This window comes from Ambystoma mexicanum, chromosome 4p, assembly GCF_040938575.1.
Source record: "Ambystoma mexicanum isolate Mex_15411 chromosome 4p, UKY_AmexF1_1, whole genome shotgun sequence".
Lineage (NCBI taxonomy): Eukaryota > Metazoa > Chordata > Amphibia > Caudata > Ambystomatidae > Ambystoma > Ambystoma mexicanum.
In genome coordinates this window covers 63994539-64019987 of record NC_090927.1, presented here as the reverse complement: position 1 = coordinate 64019987, position 25449 = coordinate 63994539, and the positions used below count along the sequence as shown (strand labels likewise).

Genomic DNA, 25449 nt, shown 5'->3' with positions numbered 1-25449 from the left:
TATGGGGTGTCTGTAGCCAGCCTAGCAGCTAGGTTTTGTATAAATTGCAACCGTTGTATGAGGCCAGCAGCCTGAGCAAGTTACAATAATCTAGGCGGGATAACGCCAACACCGCAACCACCGTAGGACGAAGCGGTTGGAGGATTGTAGGAAGAACCTTTCAAGACCTTAAGCTGATAGTGGCTCGCTTGGCACACAGCCGCGACTTGATTCGCCATAGATGGAGAAGCAGAAAGGATGACCCCGAGATTTTTCACCTTGCCAACTGGGCAAGGGAGGGGACCAAGAGTGGAAGGCCAACAGGTAGTGACCCACAACGAAGGGTCAGGAGGGCACCCCAGCACCTCTGTCTTACCTCTTGAGCCAGTTTTGGTCCAGCCAATCACCAATGGCCCTCAAGCAGCTCTGAAGGCATGACGACACCTCAGTATGATCCCAGTCTAGCTGGATCAAAATCTGTGTCGTTGATATAGGAGTATCAATTGAGGCCATGGGCCCCGATGAGACACACCAATGCCCAGATATTAAATAAAATTGGAGATCGAGACGAGCCCTGGGGAACACCACAAGTGAGATAGCAATGGGATGAAAAAAAAGGGGGATGGGGGTACGGTCCGCCAGGAAGGAAGTAAGCTAGGCTAATACCTGACCAGATTTCCTATCTGAGCCAGGCGTGATAGCAGAATGGGGTGGTCGACAGTGTCGAATGCTGCTGATAGATCTAATAGAATCAGGGCCCCAACCCCACCTGAATCAATCAGCCTGGACTTATCCTGTACGGACGCTAACACTCTCTCTGTGCCTCTGCCCGGTCTAAACCCAGTCTGTGCTGGGTTAAAGACTTCAGTAGATTCGAGAAAGGAAGACAGCTAGGTTGCAACCAGCGATTCCAGACGTTTTGAAAGAAAGGGAAGCAGAGAAATGGGACGGAAATAATTGGATCAAGTGTGTGTTTCTTAAGAAGCAGAACAACTCTGGATGATTTCAGCTCGGGCGGGGGCACAGTTCCTGATTGACAAGAGTCATTGACAGCCGAAGTAAGGGCTTCCAATAAATCAGGTGCAATCTTGCAATAAGCAAACCAGAAAAGTTTTGCCATCTGCTGCTACAGGAGGTGCACATGTTGCTGTCCAAGGGGGCGGTGGAGAAAGTGCCAAAGGCAGAACGAATATCAGGAGTTTTCTTGCATTCTTTTCTGGTAAGGAAGAAGGTATTACACAAGACGTCATGGGGTTGGAGACCCATGTTGGATCTAAGGCTGCTCGTTCGTCAAAGTTCAAACCTTTTGTATGACAGTGCAACAGGTGCTGTCTAGGCTGCGGCATGGGGATTTTCTATTGTCCCTCGAAAATGCATACTTCAACATCCCAATTCACCAATCACATCGCTGCTACCTGCTGTTTGTGGTGGCTGGGGTACATTAGCAATTCAAGGTTCTGCCGTTCGGGCTTCGCTCAGCCCCACTAGTCTTTCCTAAATGCCTTGCTCCGGTGGTGGCTCATCTATGCCCAGCAAGCATCCACATCTGCCCATACTTAGACAACTGGCTATTGAGGGCCCTGCCATGGCCGTAAGGCACACAGCGTCCACCATTCAATGGCTGCAGTTCCTGGGGTTTTCCATAAATTACCCAAAGTTGTGTTTAACACCAGCGGGGCCGACTCTTTCCATAGGGCAAAGTTCAACACACTGTCCTGCCCAGCAGTACCATCAGGAGTCTGGGTGACACACTTCTCCACAAGGTGCCCTAGCTCAGCATGCCTCAGCAACATCTGTTCTCAGTTACAAGTCCCTGCTGGGCATGATGTCGTTCTGCATTTCTCTAATCAGTAATTTCAGACTAGCATGCGTCCTCTGCAGGAATTTCTGGATGCTTGTTGGGTGCAAGTTTTAAGGTCCAGGGAGGACCGCATCACACCACAATTCAGGCACAACATTCGCTGGTGGTCCATCAAGGCCCCACTGTGTGCAGGACATGCCCTTCCGGCTGGCCACGTCCATCAAGGCCCACTGTGTGCAGGACATGCCCTTCCGGCTGGCCACTCACCAGATTACCATCACGACGGATGATTCTCTGGAAGTCTGGTGTGCCCACTGTCAGGACCTCCGCACCAGGGGTCTGTGGACGCAGGAGGAAAAGCTTCCAAACATTACTGCCTGAAGCTGAGGGCAGTATTCTGGGCCCTCATGTCCTTCCTCATTCATCTCACAGGGAAAGTGGTGTGGACACTTGCAAACAGCACCACGTCCATGTTTTATATCTGCAAGCAATGAGGGACAAGATCCCTGCAACTGTCAAAGAAGGCTCAGTCTCTATGGCACTGGGTATTACAGCATCAGATGTTGCAAACTGATCTTAGTGGCCAGTGCATGGCCAAGATCGTTTTGGTGCTCGGATCTTCTTGCCCTCTCTTCAGCACTACCTATCGGGCTGAAACCACACTAAGCTCTACTATCCAGGAACAAAAGAGCTGTGCTTCATGACAACCTGGCTACACTCAATCTGACGGCCTGGCTCCTCTGATCTGTGAGAAACCTTGGGGTATTCTCCCATTTAGACCCGAGAATCCTCTATTCAGGTGGCCAGTGCAGGAGGATCACCCGGTAATCCACAACCACAAAAACCCTCTGTCTTTTTGGTGGTATTTTCTAGAACTCCACCACCCCACCCCCCCGTTTTCACATTCTGAGAAGATGAGAAGAGGCAACCTGAACCTGGAGGGGTGAGGATGACCAGTGAAAAACCCACTAAAACATAAGACAGACCACACAACACTCTGACAGCAGATAGTCCCCTTAATAGCCAGGCATGGTCAGGCAGACCAACCCTAGTCACACACCGGCTGCGCACTAACCTCACACAGGTGTATAAAGGGGGGCTGCTGAGAGAGAAAGGTCATTTGGGAGAGCAAGAGGGAGGCTGCAAGGCTGAGACGGGCAGAAGATCCCTCTTCAAATCCCAAACACCAAAAGCAAGCTGGGAAGATTGTCTGCGCTGAGAAACCAGGAGACTGGGAGCTGTGGGGTGAATCCAGAGGAGGACCGGACCGCGTGCAGCAAAGCTGGCCCAGTGAGAAGGAAGGGCTGCACCGTGTCACAGGAGCTGTGCCTCCTACCTATTGGATTCAGGCAGCCAGGACCTTACTGTTGAAGTCCGGACAATTGCTTGTTTCCTTGGGGCCAGTGCTGACCCCAAGGATGTAGAGGCAGGTGGTGAGACCCTGACCTCATCCCCACACCGAAGGACGGAGCCGCTGACCTCGCAACGCTGCCTGGTGAGTCTGATCAACAGAGTGAGAGACTCGGGCGAGCAGGTGGGAAGTGGAGTGCGTGAGGGAAGGCACCAAGTAAAGCGGGCAAGTGGCCCGAACTCCAAAAGTAAGGTGAAGATTGATTAAGTGCATTCTGGGACATGAAGTCCAAAGACTTTAAAACTTTGTATATGAAGTTGTTCCGAGCCCGGCGCAGGGAGATCAACGGAGAGCTTTTTGTTAAAGGAAGTTTGAGTTGAATTGAAGTTGGCCCGAGCCTGGTGGAGGGAGACTAATTGAACATTGTGTTAAGAGGACCTGAGCCTGGCTGAAGGGGAACTAGGGTGAACTGTGAATCACCTGAGAAAGTGATACCTGAAGGGTTCCGGGCATGGATGAGGGAGACCCCAGGTGAAAGTGATACCTGAAAGATAATAAGAGCCAAAGTAATAGTGACCCAGTGTGAGTGAACCTGATATTGGAAGTCTTTGTAAAATGAAAGAGAAGTCCCTGAAGTGAAGTGAAAGGAAGTGTTGTGAACACTGAAAAGCAAACTGAAGTAAAAGCCAAAACAGGGAAATCACTAAAGTGTATAGATCCCCAAGAAGGCCTGTTTGAAAGAGAACTGAATGTAAAGTAAAGGGAATTGATTTTAAGAATTGCAAGTACCTGAATGTAGCAGTGTCGGGGTGGTCATGTACGGGATTAAAGCAAAGCCATATAGTTTTGAAAGTCTCTGACAGTAAAGCAAAGTGAATCTGGAAGTAAGAAGTTTGGGGAAGGATACTCTTGTTTCAATTTTGTAAGCCTGAATGAGAAGCATACTTTAAATATTTTGCATTCCATGGTATTTTACGAATAGGAGACTTTTCAAGGGGAAAGGCCCTGGTGTGTGTTCTGAGCTGCATCCTTGTGTTGGAGAAGCCAAAGTGTGTGCTAAGCTTGAGTATGCTTGCTTTCCCCGTGCTGAAAACATGGGCAAGGGAGGCCAACGGGCTGAACATCCTGACGTATATCATTTTGTAAACACTTCTTTCTTTTCCATAACACTGTGTCACACACTATTTGTATTTAGAGGTATGGATTGGTAATAGGTTTACTAGTATAGGCCCTTTTATTTTAACAAGACACCATTAGGACTGAATTATTTTTTCATGGTCGTAGCTTGCTCCCATCTATAGATTTAGAATTAGATAGGCGTTTTTCCAACCCTTTTTGAATTTTAATAAACACCCTTGAACTGTGGTCACTCGTGTCTGTCTTACTGTTGATACCATGCCTTTCTTCCAGTTTGAGTTCAGATCAATGCCACTACCAGAAGACTGCCAGGAGGTCCTTGCTCATGTTCGCACTGCATCAATTTTTTGCATGTTACAGAAGTAAATGGAAGCGTTTTTCAGGTGTGGTGCAGAAGACATTGTTTGCAGCCTCAGACCTTACCTGGCGTTCCGTCCCTTTGGTCTCAATAGTTGGTGAAGGAATTTTTCTGTGGTTTATTCAGGTCTTTCCCGCCAGTCAGGTGTCCGGCACCGTCATGGGAATGAACGTTGTCCTGTCAAAGCTTAGGAAATCATCCTTTGGGCTTCTTCACAAGGCTTCCCTCAAACATCTCTCTTGGAAGCCTGCTTTTTTGGTGGCGTGACATCAGCCTGAAGAGTGGGTGAAATCCATGTTTATTTCTATCAAAGCTTCATATTTGATATTTCACAAGTCTAAAGTCATTCTATGCACTAACCCTACGTTTATACCTAAAGTGCTGTCCAAGTTTCACCTTAATGAGCCAGTGGTTTTACCAGTGTTCTTTGGCACGCCTACATCGCCTGCCGAACAGTCGTTCTACTCATTGGATGTAGTACAAGCCCTGAAGTACTATGTTTCTCATATGAAGTCTTCCCGTCAAGCGGACCAGCTTTTTGTGGCCTTCCTGGATCGGGAAAGGCTCTGTCCAAGCCTTCTGTTTCAAGGTGGAATGTGGCTTGTATCTCCCTCTGCCACCACAAGCTGGCAGTGTAGTTCCAAGTAAACCAAGTGCTCACTCCACCAGGGCAGTGGCAGCTACTACTGCTTTCCTCTCCGGGATTCCGCTGCTAGACATTTGCAGAGCAGCCACTTGGAGGTCGGTGCCCACATTCACAAGTTTCACGTTGTCGAAAGGGATTCCGCAGCAGATTCCAGTGTTTGTTTATTTATTTTAAATCTTGATAGAGCGCCAAATTGCCCGCAGGCCAGTAGGCTCTTCGGAACGTGTTTGCGTTTGGGGAACACCCATTCAATTGTAATGCAGGGTTTGGGGAATTTAGAATAAATGGGAAAATGTGTTTGGGACAGTTTGTTTTCACAGGGACTGCAGGGTGTTGGGATTTTCATTTTTTGGTGTTTTTTCTCTATGGGAATTCATGAAGTGATATTCTTAGTCAAATATGGCCAGGGCCTACACCGTTTTTCCTGCCCACCCCCCACTCATTAATGAAAAGGGATTAAGGCAAGTAGCTCCCCACACAATTGATCGTTTTGGCAATATATCTACTTACATGAGATATCTGTTCTTAGCTCAGGAGACCATCTAGATTTCAGACCCTCATTAAGGAATAGTTAGGCAGCTCACACCTCTGGTCTCTTCACAGCAAGGTCCCTCCAGCCAGATGTTGGGCCCCTCTCCCAGATAGGGCTCCCAGCTTCCAGGCGAAAGTCCTCAGCAAGTGTCCCAGGGTCTCCTGTCTATCTGCTCTCCTAGGTGTAAGCCTTCCTTTTTGTCAGCTCTGTCAGTCTGCTCTCCTTTTTGCTCCTTTCCTCCCTTTAGATTGAAAACTGATACTATATAGTGCATTCCCATGCTACGGATTGGACATCTTTCTCCCCCTCCCAAAAATCTGGCCACTGCCAACTTATGGGGCAAGGATTTTAGAGGTCTGTATTATGGATAATGGGAGAGGACAAAAATGCATCATTTCAAAATGACATGTTTTCACCATTTTTATTTTTCTCACTACCTTCTCCTTTCAGATAACTACATAAACATATATTTTTGAAATCTACATTTTATGGCGAATTGAGGAATACTAATTTTATTTCAGCACAACCTTCCTGGGAGAAGCTATTATTTTCTGCGGTTTGTTCCTGAGCAGAAATAGTTACAAATATGACACTTCACAATCCAAGCATTAATTTTACATTCTATCCGTTCACCAACTTTCGAGTTGCTCTGAATTATGAAAAGGTCAGGACCATAGTTTTTTGCCGAACTCAAATTCTATCTATCACATATGGTTAATATTTACATAGTTCTGACCGTCATTCTGTGATCTTTAATGATTCCTGGATGAGCTCACTGTGACGCATGATTCTCCTGTTATTAAGGAAAATGTGTCCCATGTTATTTGGGCTGCAAGAAATTACTATAGAAGCCTGTTTCACATTTCCGAAACTGTTTCATCTCTCACAAATCAAAGGACTTGAACAGGTGCTGATCAGTATTTTCTGTTCCTACAGTCTTTGAAGATCCATTAGTGGCTTTGAGGGGCACTTTATTGGGGACAAGCTAGTCCAAGATATTAATTCTGTTGGCTGGCTTATCTGACCCTCCGACAATTCTGCTCTAACTCTTTGTATTTCTCCAGCATGGGGTCTGGCATGGATTCACATGCTCATGAATATTCCCCGTCGTCAGGCTGGGAATCCTCGGTAAAGAAAATAATAAGTTTCATTTCCGATTCTGAACTGTTTTCTACTAGTAACCAGTCACTGGTCTCTGGGTCATACTGCACCCAGCCAACGACTGCCCTCTACCTAAGCCCCTCCTGGCAGCTGTCTTCATATTTTTACCGCACGTTCAAGTGTTGGGAGTCCTCGTGCTGTAACTCTCGAGCTTTTACTGAGTTTTGCGTTATTTCGAAGAGTTTACTCTTATATGTTCTGTCAATCGAGCCTCAAGCTCCACCGATTCTACTTCCGATCAACGTGGCCCCTTTTTCCGGAATTTTCAACGCCCCTCAAGGGCATCTTTTCGTCAAGTTTTCCACTTCTCTGAGGATTCTAGAAGATCTTTGAGGCCTACCCTGCGTGGACATGGCCCAGGACAAAGGAAGCATGACGCCTGTTGGATCCAAGCTGTTCAGGAGCTGCCCTGGATGCGGACTACTTAACGTCTTTAAGGAGGATGAGCACTCTTGGTGCCTCTACTTCCTTCGCGACGACAAATCGCACGTGGCAAAGGACTGTGCGTTTTGTAAGAACATGTCCGAACGGACAATAAAGGATCGTCTTACTCGGCTCACCAACTGGCTGGAGGAGAAGAGCTCAGCAGCGGGTGAGAAGAGGAAGAAGTCTGAGCGGTCTTTTAAGACCTTTGAGGGCGCTACGGCGACAGGGGCCCAACAAAAGGCAAAGCACTGCGAGTCCGCGGGCACCAGGAGCGCCGATTGGTCGTGCTCTTCGGCTGCCATGCATGGCGCATTATCACCTACGCCATCAACCACAAGCCAACGCTCTGGCTCGGTGAAGAGGAAGTCAGAGAAACCGGGTAAGCTTCGGGAGAAGCCCCGGTCGATCCGACAGCCGAGGGGCAGCGAGGCGGCGACCCACCCCCCAAGGTGAAGGCCTCAGGCATGCCCAAGGTCGTGAAGGCCCTGATTCACTCATCTAAGTCCTTGATTGAAGGAGCCGTGGCGGCCCTGGCGAAACCTACGGAGGCTTCCCCAGTGGAGACGGCTTCAGGGGCTAGAGTTTCTACCCTGGAGGGAATCTTCTTTTCTGCCTATCGAGAAGACCCCCGTGAAACCCCAGCAGGAGAAAGAGGGGGGGCACGGTAACCATAATGGACACGGATACCACCTCTGAGGTTGAGTTGGCTAGCGTCCAAAGGATCCGGGACAAGAAGTCAGAGGAATCCAGGGCCCATGGGAAGGATCCCGACGAGGCCGACGAAGAGAGCAACGGGGGAGCCGACGAGGAAGATAGGGCCGCGGAGGGCCCCACGCACCAGCCGTCGGTCCCGTTGCAGCCGGTGCATGTACCAGGGGACAATTCAGGAGCTATCTCAATGGCTATACAGGCCCTGTGTACGGAGATAAGGACAAGGATGCCCTTAACCCCACAGACGACCCAGCGGAGCCTGGACCGTCGGGGAGCCCACCTAACAAGCGGAGACTTGTCCATCCTCCCCTCCTCCCCCCCCCCCTTCCAACCTTCATCCCCTCCTCCGATGGATGAGATGGGAACGGAGACGACGGGGATGGATGACGACGACGACGGTGGTGACGACAGAATGGACCTCCCATCACCACCTCCTCGGGCCAAACCCTGATGAAATTGGCTCCTTCCACGCCATGATCGCCAGGGCATCTGAGCTCTTCCAGCTCTGCCCCGAATAACAGAAGGAAGGCTTCCTCTATCAATGACGGGAGGCAAAGAGGAAGACTGTCCTCAGTCCCAGAGGTTGTCCAGTAACGGGACGAGGGGCTGGCACTCCTGAAGAACACGTCCACGGCTCCTGCTAAGAGAGAACGTTACGAGAGATGAAGTACCGGGTCCTGGACTCTGCTCCTAGGTGCCTCAGAGCACAGCCGCCCCCGGATTCAGTGGTTTCCGTGGCGGCCAAGAAGAAATCGGCAGGGGCGATGGCCTCAACTTCCACGTCCCCCCCCCGGATGGCGAGGGGAAGAAGCTGAATGGCATGGGACGATGGGTCATCTCGGCAACGACGACTATTAAAGCGGCCAACGCCCTTGCGATCATGGCCCGCTACGACGGGGAGCTGTGGTTCAAGATCGCTCCCCTCCTGGACTTCCTCCCAGACAAGAGGGCTGAGGCCCTGAAAATCCTACAGGAAGGCGAGGTGGCTTTTGGCCACACCATTACGGTGGCCACAGACATCGCCGACATCGGTTTTCGCCAGATGGGCAACAGCGTTTACCTTCGCCAGAGCGGTTGGCTCAAGGCCACCGATTTCCGCCAGGACGTGCAGATCAGGGTTCTGGACATGCCCTTCAACGGGAACAACCTGTTCGGCAAGACAGTGGATGAGTGGATGAGTCACTGCAGGCCATCAAGGCGGACACCGAGACGACTCGGGCCTTGGGCGTGCTTCAACAACGACGGCCGTCCTTTCGGAACTCTGGAGGCAAGCAAGGTGCCCCCAAAGGATTTGGTGACGGTTCCTTGTTGGACCGCCAAGCGGCCCGCTCCTCGTCGCAGGAAGCCTACAGAGGACGTGGCAAGACCGGAGGATCCCGTCGTCGTCGCCAAGGAGGCCACGGCGGCAAGGCCGCGATGAAACAGGACTTAACCGGCTGTGGCGTCGGGCCCCCACCCGAGCACCCCGGTGGGAGGTGGGCTGGCGAAATTCATCAGCATGTGGGAGTCCATCTCCATCGACTGTTGGGTGCTAGATGACCTGGCCCGCGGGCACACACTGCAATTTTTAAAAAAGGTGTCCCCGTATTCCACCCGTGGCCAGGAAGGAAAACCATGTCCCACAACTGCTCCTGGAGGTATGAGCGATGCCAAGAAATGGAGCCATAGAACTTGTCCCAAAGAGGCTCCGGGGCTCCGAAGTGTACTCGCGGTACTTCCTCGTCTGGAAGAAGACCGGCGGTTGGCGACCCATCCTGGACCTTCGTCGTCTAAACAAGTACATTAAGTCCCAGTAATTCCGTTTGGTCACCCTCCAGCACGTGCTAGGACAGCTGGAGGAAGGAGACTTCCTATCGTCGGTGGACTTGGAGGATGCCTACTTCCACATCCGCATTCTAAAAGGACATTGAAAATTCCTACGATTTGTGGTGCAAGGGTGACACAGACAGTTCAATGCCCTTTCCTTCGGCTTGAAGTCGGCGCCCAGGGTATCCACCAAGTGCCTAGCACCAGTGGCGGCGTGGCTGCGCCTGAAGGGGATCCACGTCTACCCCTACCTGGACGATTGACTCATCCGAGAAAAGTCAAGGGAACTCGCCGTCGATCACACAGCGAAGACCGTCCAACTGCTCACGGATCTGGGATTCTTGATCAACTTCGCGAAATCCCACTTGGTACCGTCGCAAGACACCCTGTTCCTTGGAACCAGACTTGACACTGTGGCATGATTGGCTTTGCCGTCGGAGGAAAGGACTAAGTCCATTCTGGGCAAGGTACAACGGCTGTTGACCATGGACGTGGCCAGGGTGAGATCCATCAAGTCCCTACTCGGAATTATGTCCTTGTGCATCTACCTCGTGCACCTATGCAGGCTGCGGATGCGACCACTGCAGGAGTTCCTCGATGCCAGTTGCAAGCGGTGAGCAGCTTCGAAGACAGGATCTCATTCAACAAGACTTTCCGCCAAGCGATCCGGTGGTGGGGCACCCGCGCGCATCTAGCGGCGGGCATGGACTTCCAGACCCCGGCACATCAGGAGACGGTGAAGACGGACGCCTCCCTGGAGGGATGGGTGGGGGGGCGCACACACCGGAGATCTCCACGCAAGAGGCCTTTGGCTCCCGGAGGCGAGGTCACTACGCATCAGTGCCCTAGAGCTCCGAGCCATGTTCTGGGCCCTCCGGTCGTTCCTTCCGTCCCTCAAGGGCAAAGTGGTAAGGGTCTTCACCAACAACACCACCATGATGTTGTACATCCGGAAGCAGGGGGAGCACCAGATCCACAGTCCTATCCAAGGAAGCGCAGGATCTGTGGCACTGGGCCGTTGCCCAAGGGATGTTCTTGTGACCCTTCCATCTGGCAGGAATAAAGAACACCATCGCCGACTCACTCAGCAGGGAGCTGCGCTCGTGCCACGAGTGGGAACTGCGACAGGATCAAGTGGATCTCGTATTCCGACGATGGGGCAATCCCCAGATCGAACGATTTGCGACAGCGACAAACGCCAAGTGCCGGAGGTTCGCCAGCAGGTTTCCCCAGCCGGGGAGCATGGGCAATGCCTTTCATTCCCCTGGGATGGCTTATTTCTGTGTGCGTCCCCCCCCGTTGCCGTTGCTGCTGCAACTCATCAGTCAACAGACGGTCCCGGTACAGGATGATCCTCGTCGCACCGGCATGGCGAGGCAGATCTGCTGTACTTGCTATCACTGGTCAAGGCGGGGCTGGCACATGCCTCTATCAAGATCCATCTGGCTGCTATCTCCTGCTAAACTAGAACTGCGGGCGGTCATCTCTATGGTCTCATCGCCTGGTGAAGGAGTTCATGAAAGGATTGTTCTGATCGTTCCCATCGGTGAAGGCTCCGGCCCTGGCGTGGGAGCTCAATATGGTGCTGACCAGGCTCATGTGGCCGCCATTCGAGCCGCTGCATTCGGCACCGTTGAAGTTCCTGTCGTGGACAGCGTTTCTTGTGGCCATCACCTCTGCACGGCGAGTGGGAGATATCTAGGCCCACTCCTGTAAACCTCCATACCTGACATTCCATGAGACGAGGGTGGTGCTGAGGACGCACCCCTCCTTCATGCCCAAGGTGCCGTCGGACTTCCATCTGAACGAGCCCTTGGTGTTACCTGTTTTCTTCCTGTCGCCTTTGTCGCTGACTGAGCGGACTTTGCACTCGCTGGATGTGGCTAGAGCGCTGAAGTTCTACGTGGACCGCACAAAGTTTTTGGAAGACAGCACAGCTGTTTGTGAACTTTGGACCTGTGAACCAAGGGAAGGCCCTTTCGAAGGCTTCCATTTCCAGATGGCTCTCTGCTGCATCCTGCACTGTCACTGGTTGGCAAACCGACCGTTTCCCGGCCGTCCGAGAGCTAATTTAACCAGAGCGATTGCTGCTACCACAGCATTTCTGTCTGCTGTGCCCCTGTTGGACATCTGCAGGGCTGCTGCGTGGAAGTCGACGCACACCTTCACAGGATTCTACTGCGTCGACCGGGATTCCAGGGAGGAGTCCAGAGTGGCCAGACATTGCTGCGCAACCTGTTTGCCTGAAGGCAAGCCTGGTGAGGAGGTAAGAGATGCTTAATGCTCAGTTGTTGAAATGCTTAATGTTGAGCCTTGCCACCTCCCTTGGTTGTGCATGTGTGTACTGCTATGCATTCTTGTATTCACGAGCATGTGAACCCATGCCAGACCCCATGCTGGAGAAGGAACAAATTACTTACCTGTAACTGTTGTTCTCCAGCATGGGTCTGGCATGGTTTCACATGCGAACCCTCCCGCCTATCCCTCTGCGGCTCTTATCTTGGTCCTACTGCCACTTGGCGTGCTACCAAATCTGAGGATGGCTGCCAGAGGCGGGGCTTAGGGAAAGGGCAGTCATTGGCTGGGGGCAGTATGACCCAGAGACCATTGATTGGTTACTAGTAGAAAGACAGTTCACAATCGAAACTGAAACTGATTTTTTTCTTTACCAAGGATTCACAGCCTGACGGGGAATATTCATGAGCATGTGAATCCATGCCCGACCCATGCTGGAGAACAACAGTTACAGGTAAGTAACTTGTTCCTTCTTGCATTTTCACCTGAAACCCAGACCTGCTTTTCCTGGTGGGCACAGGCCAAAGGTCTTAAGGTCAAGGTTTCTGAGGCACAGCCATTTCAGTTCAGTGGGGAAAACAAGCTGCATACATAATTTTAAAAGAATAGCATTTTAAATTGAAAAGCTGGGTTTTACACATGGCATTTTGTGTTGCTTCTGAGCCGGTTGTCAAGGAGTGAAATCTTTCTTTAATGCAATAATTGAAAATCTGAGTATCACTTTCAAGCCTCTCCTTTTTAAATTGTCATTTTGAATGTTGAAAAGTAAGTTTTTTGTTTGTGACCAAAAGCAAAGTGCTTGGCTTCATTGTAGATTTCTGGATCACAGTCTTGTGCTGCATTGAAGTCAATGTGACATGTTGCGATCTCTCTTTGTGAAATTGTAGCTTTTCATATTTTTTGAAAACAGCATTTTCTGCCACAACTGTCTTTTGCAACTGCATTGGCCACATGCTGCTGCATTAATGTTCAAAAGCACACTTTCCTTCACCTTCCCATTTTGGTAATGTCGACTATAGCCCACTTTTCACATTCACTAGACCTCATGTTGGAAAGTAAGTGTTTTGGACTGGCCTACATATCCCAATGCTCTCAACATCAGCTAGCGTCCTTCTCACAATGGGCCTTGCATGGCCTCTCAGTTCTTTGGCACTCTGGGGCTGAATTCACACCCCGCAGCTCTGTTTATAATTTCTCCTTTTTTCTTTACACCCTCGTTCCTTCATTACCTCTTGCTTACTTTCCATTTCATTGCTTCCTTTCGAATCACGTCTTTATCATTTCCTCTCAATTGTTTTTAAATGTACCCATGGTCTGCCCCCTCCTCCCCCCGCCCCCTCTCACCTCCCTATCTTTCTTCATTGGGGTCATTCTACTTTCCTTCTTGGTCTTTTCGATTGCAGAATCCGTCCTACTCGGTGTTCCTCTGCTTCATCTCGTTTTCTCTTATAGCCCCTAAATAATGTCTGCTCTTCTACGTCGCTTCGCATTTTTTCTCATTTGAAAAGTCACCTTTTGTTTTCTCTTTCCACTTAATCCTGCTTTTTCTCTCTTCTGTCTTAATCTGACATTAATTGTACTGCTTTTTTGTACGTTTTGTTCAGGGCTTTGGCAAAAAGCACTTTATAAATCTAATGAAAGAAATATCACGGACTGTAGAAAAGCTAAAGCTGTCAGCTTTGCCCATGCTAGTTTTTTTTTGGGCGTTTGGGGGGGGAGGGGGTCTGAGGGGGGAGCATTTTCATCATCGTACCCTTGATTTGCGATCCCTGCGTTCTGGTTGTTGGGGTAGTAGGGGTAGGGGTCGTATCTAAAATGCATATGCATCCAATTCCATTAAAGTAATTGTTTAGTGGGGCGGCACCCAGGCTTATAAAGCTTTGATTTATGTGGGGAAGAGGTGACTACGGGCAAACTTCAGATGTGTAGATTGTCGTTGAACATTCCTTTTCATTTGCCAGGCTGGTCAGACTTGGTTAGCTACACCTTCCCACAATGTCCCACGAAGGTTCTGTTGGTTTGTTGAAGGTAAAATTAAGAAGGTGATGTTCTTGTGAACATTGTGACTCAGCATGGCTTGTGAGGTTTAGCTGCATCCAGTACTTCAAGTGGTGTGAGCTTCAAGCTATGAAGATGTCATGCTGTTGCAGATTTCCAGATTTGTTCCTCCCAAAACAAAGATCGTAGCATTAATACATTTGACTCGAGGTGCATTTGGAGAGAGGGCAATAAGAGGGTGCGAGTATTCCGGTGGGCAGAAATGTTTGCAAGTGGAGTGGAAGTAGCAGTTGGGGATGGTTTAGTGTGCGCTGCCAGCTAGAGGAACCAAGATCACGAAGGAGGCGCCATTGTCTTTGGCAGTTCTGTGTGCACAGTGCGTTAAAGTGTGGGTGTGGCCATCCTGTGGTTTTTTGATACCCGGGGCAGTGGAGCATCTCATCCTCTTCTCCAAATGAAGAAGCCATTCTCCATGGGAAGCTAAAGCCAAATTATTGCATTTGTGGGTAAATGAACATCCTACATTATCTCTGGCAAGTGCTCCTTTCCCTGGAGCTTAGAAAAAATGTCTTTTCTGCTTTATCCACCTCAGTTCATGCACAAACATTGCTAAATATCATTGTGCTACAAATCAAGGTTCTCATTTTTCTGGGCTTTCCTATTACAGGACTGCAGGAATCTGAAGGAGTTGCCTGAGGTCAGGCAATATTTCTCTTCAGCAAAATGTGCAGTAACTCTGATTAGCCACTAAATAATGAGCAAATGCTTCACTTCTCCTAAAGTTCGTGAATCTGTGAGCTTCCTGTACACATTGCATTTGAGAAACTAAGTAAAATGCCTTTTTGATTCTGTGGGAAACTGTAGTCATGCCTAAAGTATGAGAAATATCAGGGTTCAACCTAAAGTTTGGATAGTCCCATGCTCTGCTTTTGAAATCTAGGAGCCCTTTGACTCCCTTCTGCCATAAGACATCTCCCATACAAAGCTCTTCCTCCCTACTAGCCGTCTTTCCTCCGTCCCATCTTATTCTGAGCCACGTGAAGATGGCCCTAAAGAACTAGCTCCTGCCCCTGGAGCGAACCACAGATTTCTGCTTCAACATATTTCAATCCTGCCCCTTCCTCAGTAGAATTACCACAGTTGTAAAAATCTATCGAAATTGGTCTCAATTAAGGTGTGTTGTAATGTTCTGTGATATCCCCAAATTCAGTCTCCAACGCTCTTCCCTTAGATCCTGTTTTATGTACCACCCAACTTCTAATGTTCCTATGCAAAGCACCCAGCAGCGGTACTGGTCTGTTCATCTGGCCTGGTGTTCTAGTACAGTGATCTGCTCTCCTCCTTTAAATAAAATACTCCAATTCTGTGGGTAGAATATGTACACACACACACACGTACACATTTAACTAGATAGATATTTTTTCAGCAATAAACAGTTAGTTATTTCCATGTCTTAAAGAAATCTGTAAGGAGTCTACTGATTTTACAATGAACTGTTTGGAAGATTTAGACAAAGCGCAGAACGGTAGAACTTTTGTTTTGTAATTCTTTCAGATACAATCTCTTCTGTTGTATGCAGATAAAGAACCCCGTTTATCCCACAAAGGGTGACAATGTAACTGCTCTTCTTGTCCAGGTTCACCGTTGTCTGTCTTGGGTCTGGATCTATATATAGGAGAAACGAGCCTAACAGCCGCTGACCCGGCCCTACAATTGTATTTGATATTTAAGTGAATATGTATGCCCTACAAGTCCTTGTTGAACAATGGCTCTATAGCTGCAAAACCTATTCCCTAATAGTCCTTGTTGCAGAATGCATCTCCAGGACTGCAACCCTGAAAACTCCTGCCTCCTAACCATACAGATTACCCAAATACGAGTTACGTCTTCAGTGGGCTCCCACGCTTGAAGCCAAAGCGTATTCAACATTTCCTCCCCTACTCCGCTTGCACTACTTGAATCAAGTCCACATATGATAGGTCCATGTAAGAAAGTGAATCGGTCCAGTGAGTACAGTTCCTTCAAATTCTTACCAAACTGTGGAATGTTAAGCATTAGAAAGGTTCCACAATTTTGCCAGCATTACATCACAATTGTGCACAGTATTTCGTTGTTGGCACTTTCCCGACACTTCCTCTGTGTCATACACAGTTGTGAATTCTGCTCCATTGTCAATCACTGCTTGCTTTCATCTCCAAATGTATTTTTACACTTGCATTTTAAGCAGCATGTGGAACATGTCACTTGACTCTTCACACAGTATCTGTCTGTGGGTTCTTTCTTTGCGCCGTTCCGTGCAATGTCCTAACTATGCAGGGTTCAGTCCTTGCAATAATCCTTGAGACTTTTGTACAGTCCTGCAACCAGCTCCGGCATCGTAAGTTTTGCCGGACTGCCAGCTGTCCAGATCTCCAGCATGGGCTCCTTGTGGTGGTACTGCACTGGTAGGGCAGACATGAATACCCTGCTCCTGGCCATGACCGCACTAACTATACACACCTCACCTCTCCACTCCTACAGTTGTGCCAAGCACACATGGTTCATCCACACTTCTCTCAGGGCACCCACATTTCTGAAGATTGTTCTGCTGTAGTGAAGTGCCACATAAATACAATTTTAAACCACTACCACTGCCACAGCCCATAAGTATATCACTGATCACGTTGCCTGAACATTCAAATCACTGCTTCCTATTGCTTTTGTAGACTTTCCATGGTTCTCAGTCCACTTCGCTTTTACAGATTCATTCAATAGCAGGTACCCTCCAAGTGAATTCCGCAGTTCTATCCAGCCAAACTATAGTCCATCGACAGCCCTTTTCAGTGTGGTCATCCTGGGTAGTGGGACCTCTGTTGGGGGTTTTGGTGGGTTTGTCAGACGGCTGCTTTCCCCAGCACAGTGCTCTTTACTCCCACACAGCATTCAGAAATGGACCTAAGGAGAGCAGAAACAGGAATGGGTTGTCATGCAGATTATGTTTTTGTGTGGCTGCTAAGTGGTGAAATTTAGAGGCCCATGTCCAGTGACGAGTCCCCTATTGCCAACCTGTAAGATACCATACTTACTAAAGAACTACATCATATTGCACCAAAGACAGAATGGAGTCCCTAACCAATGTGCCTGTTAGTTACGCTTGCTCCTTGATAGCATATTGAGACAAAAGGGCCTGTGGCAATCAAATATTGCACACAGCATAGATTCCGGAACATTCCTATCAATCTAGTTGGTTCACTCTGATGATAATTCTGTGCCAAGTTCTTATCAATTGCATTGCAAAATAGTGTTTACGATGTTCAACCTTTGAGCGCTCTAATTGTACGTCTAGACGTCCTACGGAAGTGGGACTGTTTTGGGTTTATATTTGGCTTGATTTGGTGGTTGGAGGATGGACACAGTTAGATGCACCTTCCTCGGGAGCCCCGTGTCTTCTGCTTTTTTCCCTCCACAACTGGATCCTCAGGGGTGGAACACACAAAGGATCCCTTTTGCGAAACAATGGTAAACATCAGTTTTATGTCCGCTTTTTAGTTGACAGTGCTGTAAATATTTGTAGGAATTTCCGTTCGCTTAGAAAGAAAATAAAACAATTGTAATGGTATATTGTAATCTGCTGGTTTGTTTAAACCTTGCCCAGTGAATGTTTTTCCAAGTACTTAATCAAACAATCGATTTGTAAATAAGGTCATCCCTATAGTAGTATCCCGGGACGAACTAAATGTACCCATTGAAAATTCTCCCAATCTTGGGCTGCTCTAGCCCACTGTTTGAGGTAGATGACGGTAGACACAATTGCATCCTTAGGAGGATGAGACCTTCTGTGCTGCTGTGTGGCTTGTGTTTCTGCTTCAGAATGTAAAGCCCATGATGACTCAAGTCTCCTTTTGATCTTGTAGATTATGGGCCCATGGCTATGGACCCTATGAGCGCCCCCGAAGAATTCACTGAAAGGCATTTTCAGCACGAAAGCGCATTAGGACAAACGACTGGGAACATTCCTCTGTTTTCCGATGAACAGACTATTTGGCAACAACAGCAGATGATGCAGCAAAGATTTCCTTCCAAGTACCTTCTCGATGGGTCCTTCGAGTACGACTATGATTCTGGTGAGGAGACAATCCCTCTTGTTGGACTGAAAGCCCGTCCAGGGGACCAAGCATACCGTTGCCCTGTGTGTGGAAAAGGCTTCAGCGTGCAGGAGAATATGATCAAACATCAGATGATCCACACGATCAGCGAGTATCGGACAAGTGCGCAGTGTGTGAATGTCTTCATGACTCCAGGCAATTCCAATCATAACCAGCTAACTTACAATGAAGAGGTGCTGTATAAATGTAAGGAATGTGACAAAAGCTTCTCAAATGCCTATAAACTTAAAATTCACCAGCGAATCCACACTGGGGAGAGGCCATACAAATGCACTGCGTGCCAGAAGACCTTCATTAAGGACTCTCACCTGAAGGTTCATGTTAGAATGCACACGGGTGAACGGCCATATACCTGCAAGATGTGTGGGAAAGGGTTCACCAAGTCATACCACTTAAAGGTGCATGTGATGATCCACACAGGAGAGAAACCCCACAAGTGTCTCGACTGTGGGAAGAGCTTCAGTGTCAACTCCCGCCTCACTGCACATCAGAGAACCCACACTGGGGAGAAACCATACTTTAGCTCGCCAAAAGCAGGAAAAAATTCCAGAAGGCGACAAACTGTCAAAGGGCACAAAAGAAGTAATCACTTTAAATGAAGAACTGACACAAAGAAAAATCTGGAAAGCGGAAATTAAAACAGACATTTTCCCCGTAAAGGTGTTACTGAAATAAATCCTTTCTTTGCAAACCATATACAACTACCCAAAGCTGGGCTATCATTCAAAGGGGCTGTGCGTGAGAGGAGTCAATTTGGAGGGCATTACCATAGTGTTGAAAATACTCTTCATCTACTAGCACGACCCAGTATCGTAAGAGTCTTTGATTTGCTTTTCGGCAAGGTTTTGATAAGTGGGAGTTGAGCGTGGTCATGGGCTGCCATATAGTTTATTGCCAGAGCAGTGCCGAAGGTTGATTGTTTACAGTCGGGAGTCCTTGAGAGCAGCCAGTCTTCATTAACCATGGCCAGACCACCCGGATCATGCTGGCTCCCCTCTTTGGTACATTTGTGTCATCGCAGAAGGCTTCATTTTGGAATATTACATCTTACCCTAAAATGCAGGAAGATTGCTTCTGTATGTCCCCAGTTAGGGTACGGAGCAGCTTATTGTTTTTTTAAGTTTTTTTAACCTTTTGATAAGCACGTGTGAGACGTACAGAAGTGAACACACCTGGACAGCTCTCAGTTGAGCATGGAGAGGTTTCTGGACACTCGGCCAAGTGACAAACAGCTTGCCAACGTTGTGAAAGGGGAAAACCGACTTTCTAAATCTTGTATATTGATTTTGTACTGTAAATAACGTATGCTGGACGCCCTCTCCCAGTTGCTGAGCAGAGGTTACTGTCATGACCATGTGTTTACTAGTCCTCTCCCTTACTTGTTGATTTTGTTTGTAGTGCAGGAATACCTGGTTCAGAATTGGGATCCCTGCTACTTACTTGAAGTGCCCTGAGCATTGTCGCCAACTATAAAAATACAGACCTTTTATAATTTGCAAAAATGCCTTTTCCTCTCCTCGGATTGTGCCCGAGTGAAAATCTTTTGGTAGACACCATTGCCTCATCAAATGTTGGCACTCCTCCTTCCTGCTGCTGTATAATATTGTAAATAAGGTGGTTGGTTGTGACATACGGAAAGTACAGTTACTGTAGCTGTAGAGAAATGTAAACATATTTTTCTAGATATATGCAAATTAAAAAAGGTTTATAGTACTTTATAATTACCCCAAAATGTATTTTTAGAAAGCGGTCCAGATGTGTTCAGATTTGTAAACATTTTAGAGATCTTATTTGCAGGGACAGTAGTCCTGTCCCATGCCCAGAGCATGGTAAAGCTGGCTCATTATTTTGGTCGAAATGCCTTTCTTCCACTAGCCTATTGAAGATTTCCTCTCAGGCATCATTATTGAGGATGTTCCTAAAGAAGTGAACTCTAACACCAGAGGGTGTGACGGATGTCCTCTTTAGCCATACTTCCCAGCGCTGTGCTCCTGAAATCAAATCTGCGTCACTTGGCATACCGAGGCAGCCCTCGCCTGCGTTTCATCCTGCCCTGTTGTATAAGGTCTTGGAAATATCCTATTGCTTGTGAACACTGGCGCTCGGGAGTGGTTTAATCATCTACTTTTGTCAGCCACTGTCTTGGTAACTTGTTCAGCATCTCTTGATCATGATGCCCACCTGGATTCCATTGGTGCACTGAAAGCAGTGCGTGCCGTTCCCAAAGGATGATATAATATCCTAGGCTCACTCTTAACTGTAGTTGGGGGAGGGTGGAGGGGAGGGGGCGAGAGCCTACACAGGGTTTCACGACTGCAGATTCCAAACGTAGTTTTTCTCTTGCATTGGGAGAATTGGCGATGCCCTGGAAAACACTTTAGGTTAGGTCGGAGGTATTCTGTATTTAATAACCATCTGTCCAGCTAGCTCATCGTTACACTTCATTTCAACACATTCCTATTACCTCCATCTTCTTGTGAACCTCAATGGTCCAATGTACGTCTCCTTTTTCACCTTTTGTGCATGGCCTCCCTGGAGGTCAGCAGGAGAGAATCCTGCATGTGACGATGTGTTTAATGCAAACAGGCAACCTTTTTACACCCATTCACAAGTAAGTGTGCAAAGGAAGTCTTCCTTTTCCTGCCTCTGCAGCCCAAAGCTTCCACCAGCAATTATTTTGTGCCCTAACATTAGGAGGTCCAATTTTCTCCATATGACATTCATTCAATAAAAACAGTGTATTCATGTTTCACCTACTTTTCCAAAAACAGAGAATGCAACATTGTGATTTTCATATTCTACATAATTTCATAGGTTTTGATTTGATGGGGTTGTAGGGATGTGCTAACATTTTATTTCTCCTCTAAAGTTTTATGAGTATGAAAAGTGAAAATAACGTAATTATTAACACAAGCTATCAAAAAAGTAAGCCCAAAATCCACAAAAGTCCTAAAATAGTGCCCCAGAAAGCAGTATCGGTACATTGACTGAATTTGGTGTTGTCGCCATTGATTCTCTGTGCCCGTTACTCGCATGGTGTCATGTCTTTGATTCCATGATTACTGAGCTACTACTGGATTGCTCTCATGAATTTGGGGACCCATTTCCACTTGTCCTTCTTAGGATGTTCTATTTTAGCTACAGAGTTGGGACAAATATGTTAACTAGAATGTATGCAGTTCGTTTAATGCAAATGTATTACATGATGGGATGTATATGCATTGGCACAATAAGAGTTGTATTATCCCCTGATCCTATTACAGTTCAGCTCTTATTAAAATTGCTTATTTAAACCAAAGAGTGTGAACCGAAATGGATGCAGGAATTTCATCTCCACTGCAATGGAACTATAGAGTTTAAGCAAGAATATATTAAAGATCTATTTTCTGAATAAATGTTTTATCCTGATCAGTCGCATGCTAGCGGGGTCCACTGATCAGCCCACTGTTGCTGCTACTCGCCCTCCTGAACGACAGTGAGGCACTCGGTCCTAAATGGCTATTAGACCTCGATTAATAAGGCAGGCGAGGTTTGGTCGTAAATACTGGGAGTAGAACGTCGTTTGGGCTGCACCCCGCGCTTTCATAGAGCCTCTGTGTGGAATTTGGGACACTGAACACTTAGACCTGAGCCTGAAAGCTGGATTTTCCTCTTGTGCTGAGAATGTTCTAATAGATGTCACACTGCATGGAAATCAATGCAGGTGTAACTCATGGGTGAAATGTGGTGTTCTTGGGAAAGTCTTTGTTCCTTTCTCCATATAGATGCACGTAGCTCACTAAAGGTCAGAAGGAACCTTCACCTCTTTGACCTCCCTGCCAGGCGGATCACTGCACCACCATTTCACTATATTCAGGAAGTTTAATTGCAACCTATGGTTTGCTTTATAGGTTTTTGGGAGAGAGGGCGAATCTTGGATACTTCATACCTCTGGAGCCAAGGGGTCTGACCCCTGTGGTGGTCATGTGTACCCCTGCCTCTTTATGGGTTCAAGCACCCCTCAGATTTTTCTGACCAACTAAGAAATTTAGGAAATTCAAACTCTTGGTTTAACGTGGGGGCTTTGAAAAATGTGTGCCAAATCTATGGGGCCGGTTCATGTGCCAGAATCCAATATATAAAACCAGTTTCTGATTAATATTTGAACCAGGCAACATTAGTAGGGTTTAAATGTAAACACTGCCATTGTAATTAGTGTAAGCGCAATTGCACAGATCGTTCACTGGATGCCTTATTTCCATTTTCCTATATGCTAAATAATGTTGTGCCTTTGATTACCAGAAACCTCGGATTGTTGACTTTTCTCTCCTGCATGAGCATAATGAGGGATTTCTTAGCAATCCAACACCATGGTAGGAAAGGATGCTGGGGGACTAAGGGGCCATTGGAAGTTGGGCGTGATTGCACTATATTTTCCAGGATTGAAGGCCACCACGACTAACTTTCTAAATGTGAGAATTGTCCATACGTGGCTTTGTTCCATGTTCTGTTGTAATTTTTATGAATAAAATTCAATATCTTGCCTTGGTTGTTGAGTATTACTGTTTACTATGACCCTACCACCCAAGCATCGAGCTTTGTTTCAGACGCATGCAAAGAAAGTGTTTTTTTTGAGGTATCCTCAGGCATGTGTGATGCTGTTGCAACTTAGTAACTTTATATCCCTTACTAGACCTACACAGAATAAGTATGGCACAGGGGCACTGTTACATTGCAGCAATATTTCACATTTCAGTACAGAGACCCATTAATTGCTCCTAGTGGATAATCTTTCTGCCATCAGTCGGGTATCGTGATATGTGCCTAAATAATGGATCAGTGCCATTATTTCCATGATTCACACCAGTATGAAGTCTAGACATGCGTCTCTGTCCACCAAGGCCATGTGAAATAGTTGTCTGAGCGTGTTGGGGTCCAGCTGACAACTGGGGCATCTTGCTCCCCAAAGCACTTGCAGCCACGTGAAACAAATGCACACGATTCCTCTAAAGAAACTCTTATTCACAAAGCTTCAGCCACATCGTATTCATTTGCACTTCTTTTCCTTTTGCACATTAGTTTTAGTGTGGGTGTAAGTGCCTCAGGGAGTGATTGGTGCATTGTCCACGGCCTCCTTTGAGATTTCCAAGTGCATGAAAACTATCGCATCCCAAAAACAGTGTTTCAGCCATACTAGTTTCATCTGGTCTCCTGAACCATTAGGACACGGTGTGTAACGGTACATTTTATCCTTTGCAGTCCGTCTTGCATACGCGAAACACTTTGACATAATGTTCGTTGCCTAATCCTTTTTACATTTAATTATTTTAAAAATACCCCTCGTTCATGCGTTGCAGGGCATAGTTGGATATTACCTTTTGCCTGAGCTTGCAAACAACACACAATTCTTTGTCCCAGAAGCTCTTGTTCTACTAATGAAACTATCTTGAATAGCTTTTATAAAAGGTATATCGCAGGTGATCAACTTTATTTTCTCTGACTTCTCTGTGATTGGTGAAGGGTAATTCCGGAGGCTTCAGCCCATCTTCAATCATGCAGATGGATTTGAGAATCCATGGATGAAAGTGGGATTCCCAGTGTACATGCTGGGTTTGGGGTCCTTCATCGGAAGATCATCCGAATCAAAAAACATTGCGTGCTGTCTTTCTATCGCCATGATCTAGCCTTACCAACAAAGTCACACTCTGTTTACTTGCTAAAGACATTCCAGAGCAATGGTCGGATTTCTGGTCCCTTCAAGTTTGCGACCTAGATTGCCTGACTTATGGACATGGTCAGTTTGACTTGCATGCATCTTTTCTTTTTATTGATTAATATGCAACTTCGTAAAGCAGTTTTATCTTTCTAAGAGTATTGGCTGAGTATTTTTGTTTATTGTAGTTCACACACTCACTGCCTATGCTTTAGCCGTAGTCTTTTCGCTTGCATGGAAATGGGTTTTTCATTTAGGTACTTACTGTACTCCTCTCTGAGATGCACAATATTACACGTGTTTATACGTAGAATTGTTTTTCTTAACCCCAATTGTATATTTGGGATGAGTTTGTTCTTAGTTCAGGACATGATTTACGAAAGAGGTGCACAGCTTTACAACTTACCCATGACTCCTGGTACAACTTTTATCTGACTGTAGTTGAATTTTGCTATTTTTAATTTCTTTTAACTTACTCGCCAAAATGGCTGTGCATGGCTGACTGCCATTCAAATCGACAACACATTCTTTGCAGTATTCTTAACATACGTTAAATTTGATTTATAAGGCTATCAGTTCCTGACTTGTAGCTTCTTGGGTCTGTGTTCTAAACACTCAGATATTGTTTTCTAAGTACTGCGACGAATCCCCGGATGTCATTGCTTCTCGCCTAGGGGGAGCCCCTTCCCACGAGGCCATGGAGGTGCGGCTGCTACCATAGTCCCCCTGGGGGTGGTACTTGGCGAGCGGATCTCATGGGAAGGGAAGCCCCCTATGGGATTAATGATGACCTGGGGAGAACGCAGTTTCCTTATGGCCCACCTTACCTTAACTCACCCTCCTCACCAACCCCTTACACCACCATCCCTAGTGTTCCTATCTGTTTCTGTAAAAACCAGTATGGAAGAAAGTACTGGGACGAGTGAGAGGCGTGGGTTCTTCAAAGCACCTATATCCCTTATGTACTGAGACGAGGATGAGACCAACTGACTCACTGGTAATCCTCAAGATCAGTACTGGGACGAGGAATAAGTGCGGAAGCATAAAGGGCACCTCTCTAATCTATACTGAGTGGTCTGGTCTTTTAAGACTTCCTATTTTCCAAGGTGCAACTAACATATATGAGGGAAATTAAAACGCAGAGAGAGATCCTCCTTGGAGAAGCCAGGAGTTGTAACGCCTGTGATCAGAAACTGAACGAAGCAGTCAGACGGGGCACTTTCCTGTCGGCAGAGACGTCCCAGAGAGGTCCGCCGCGGTCAGGCTGTGCCTGGAAGCAGGAGGAAGAATCCCCAGCTGGTCGAGAGCTGGAGCATGTGATCTGCCTGGAACATGCCATCCGAATGCAGGAAGTCGCTGCAAAGCCGTTGCTGACTTTGGAGGGAGAAGGAGGTACCCGAACAGGGGCGAG

The 25449-nt window shown here is 47.3% G+C and overlaps 1 protein-coding gene across 8 annotated transcripts in view; it reads left to right on the top strand.

Moving 5' to 3' along the window:
• The window catches only part of LOC138452992 (zinc finger protein 383-like), a 700934-nt gene that overhangs the window by 413191 nt on the left and 262294 nt on the right, over positions 1–25449 (top strand). Inside the window, exon 9 of one of the 8 annotated variants that reach the window (XM_069605384.1) lies at positions 18095–22873. The exons of the other annotated variants lie outside the window; for them this stretch is intronic. Coding sequence (XP_069461485.1) covers positions 18095–18945 — 851 coding nt within the window. The 3' untranslated portion in view covers positions 18946–22873. Of the gene's footprint in view, positions 1–18094; positions 22874–25449 lie in introns of those variants that run through there. 8 annotated transcript variants of the gene reach the window in all.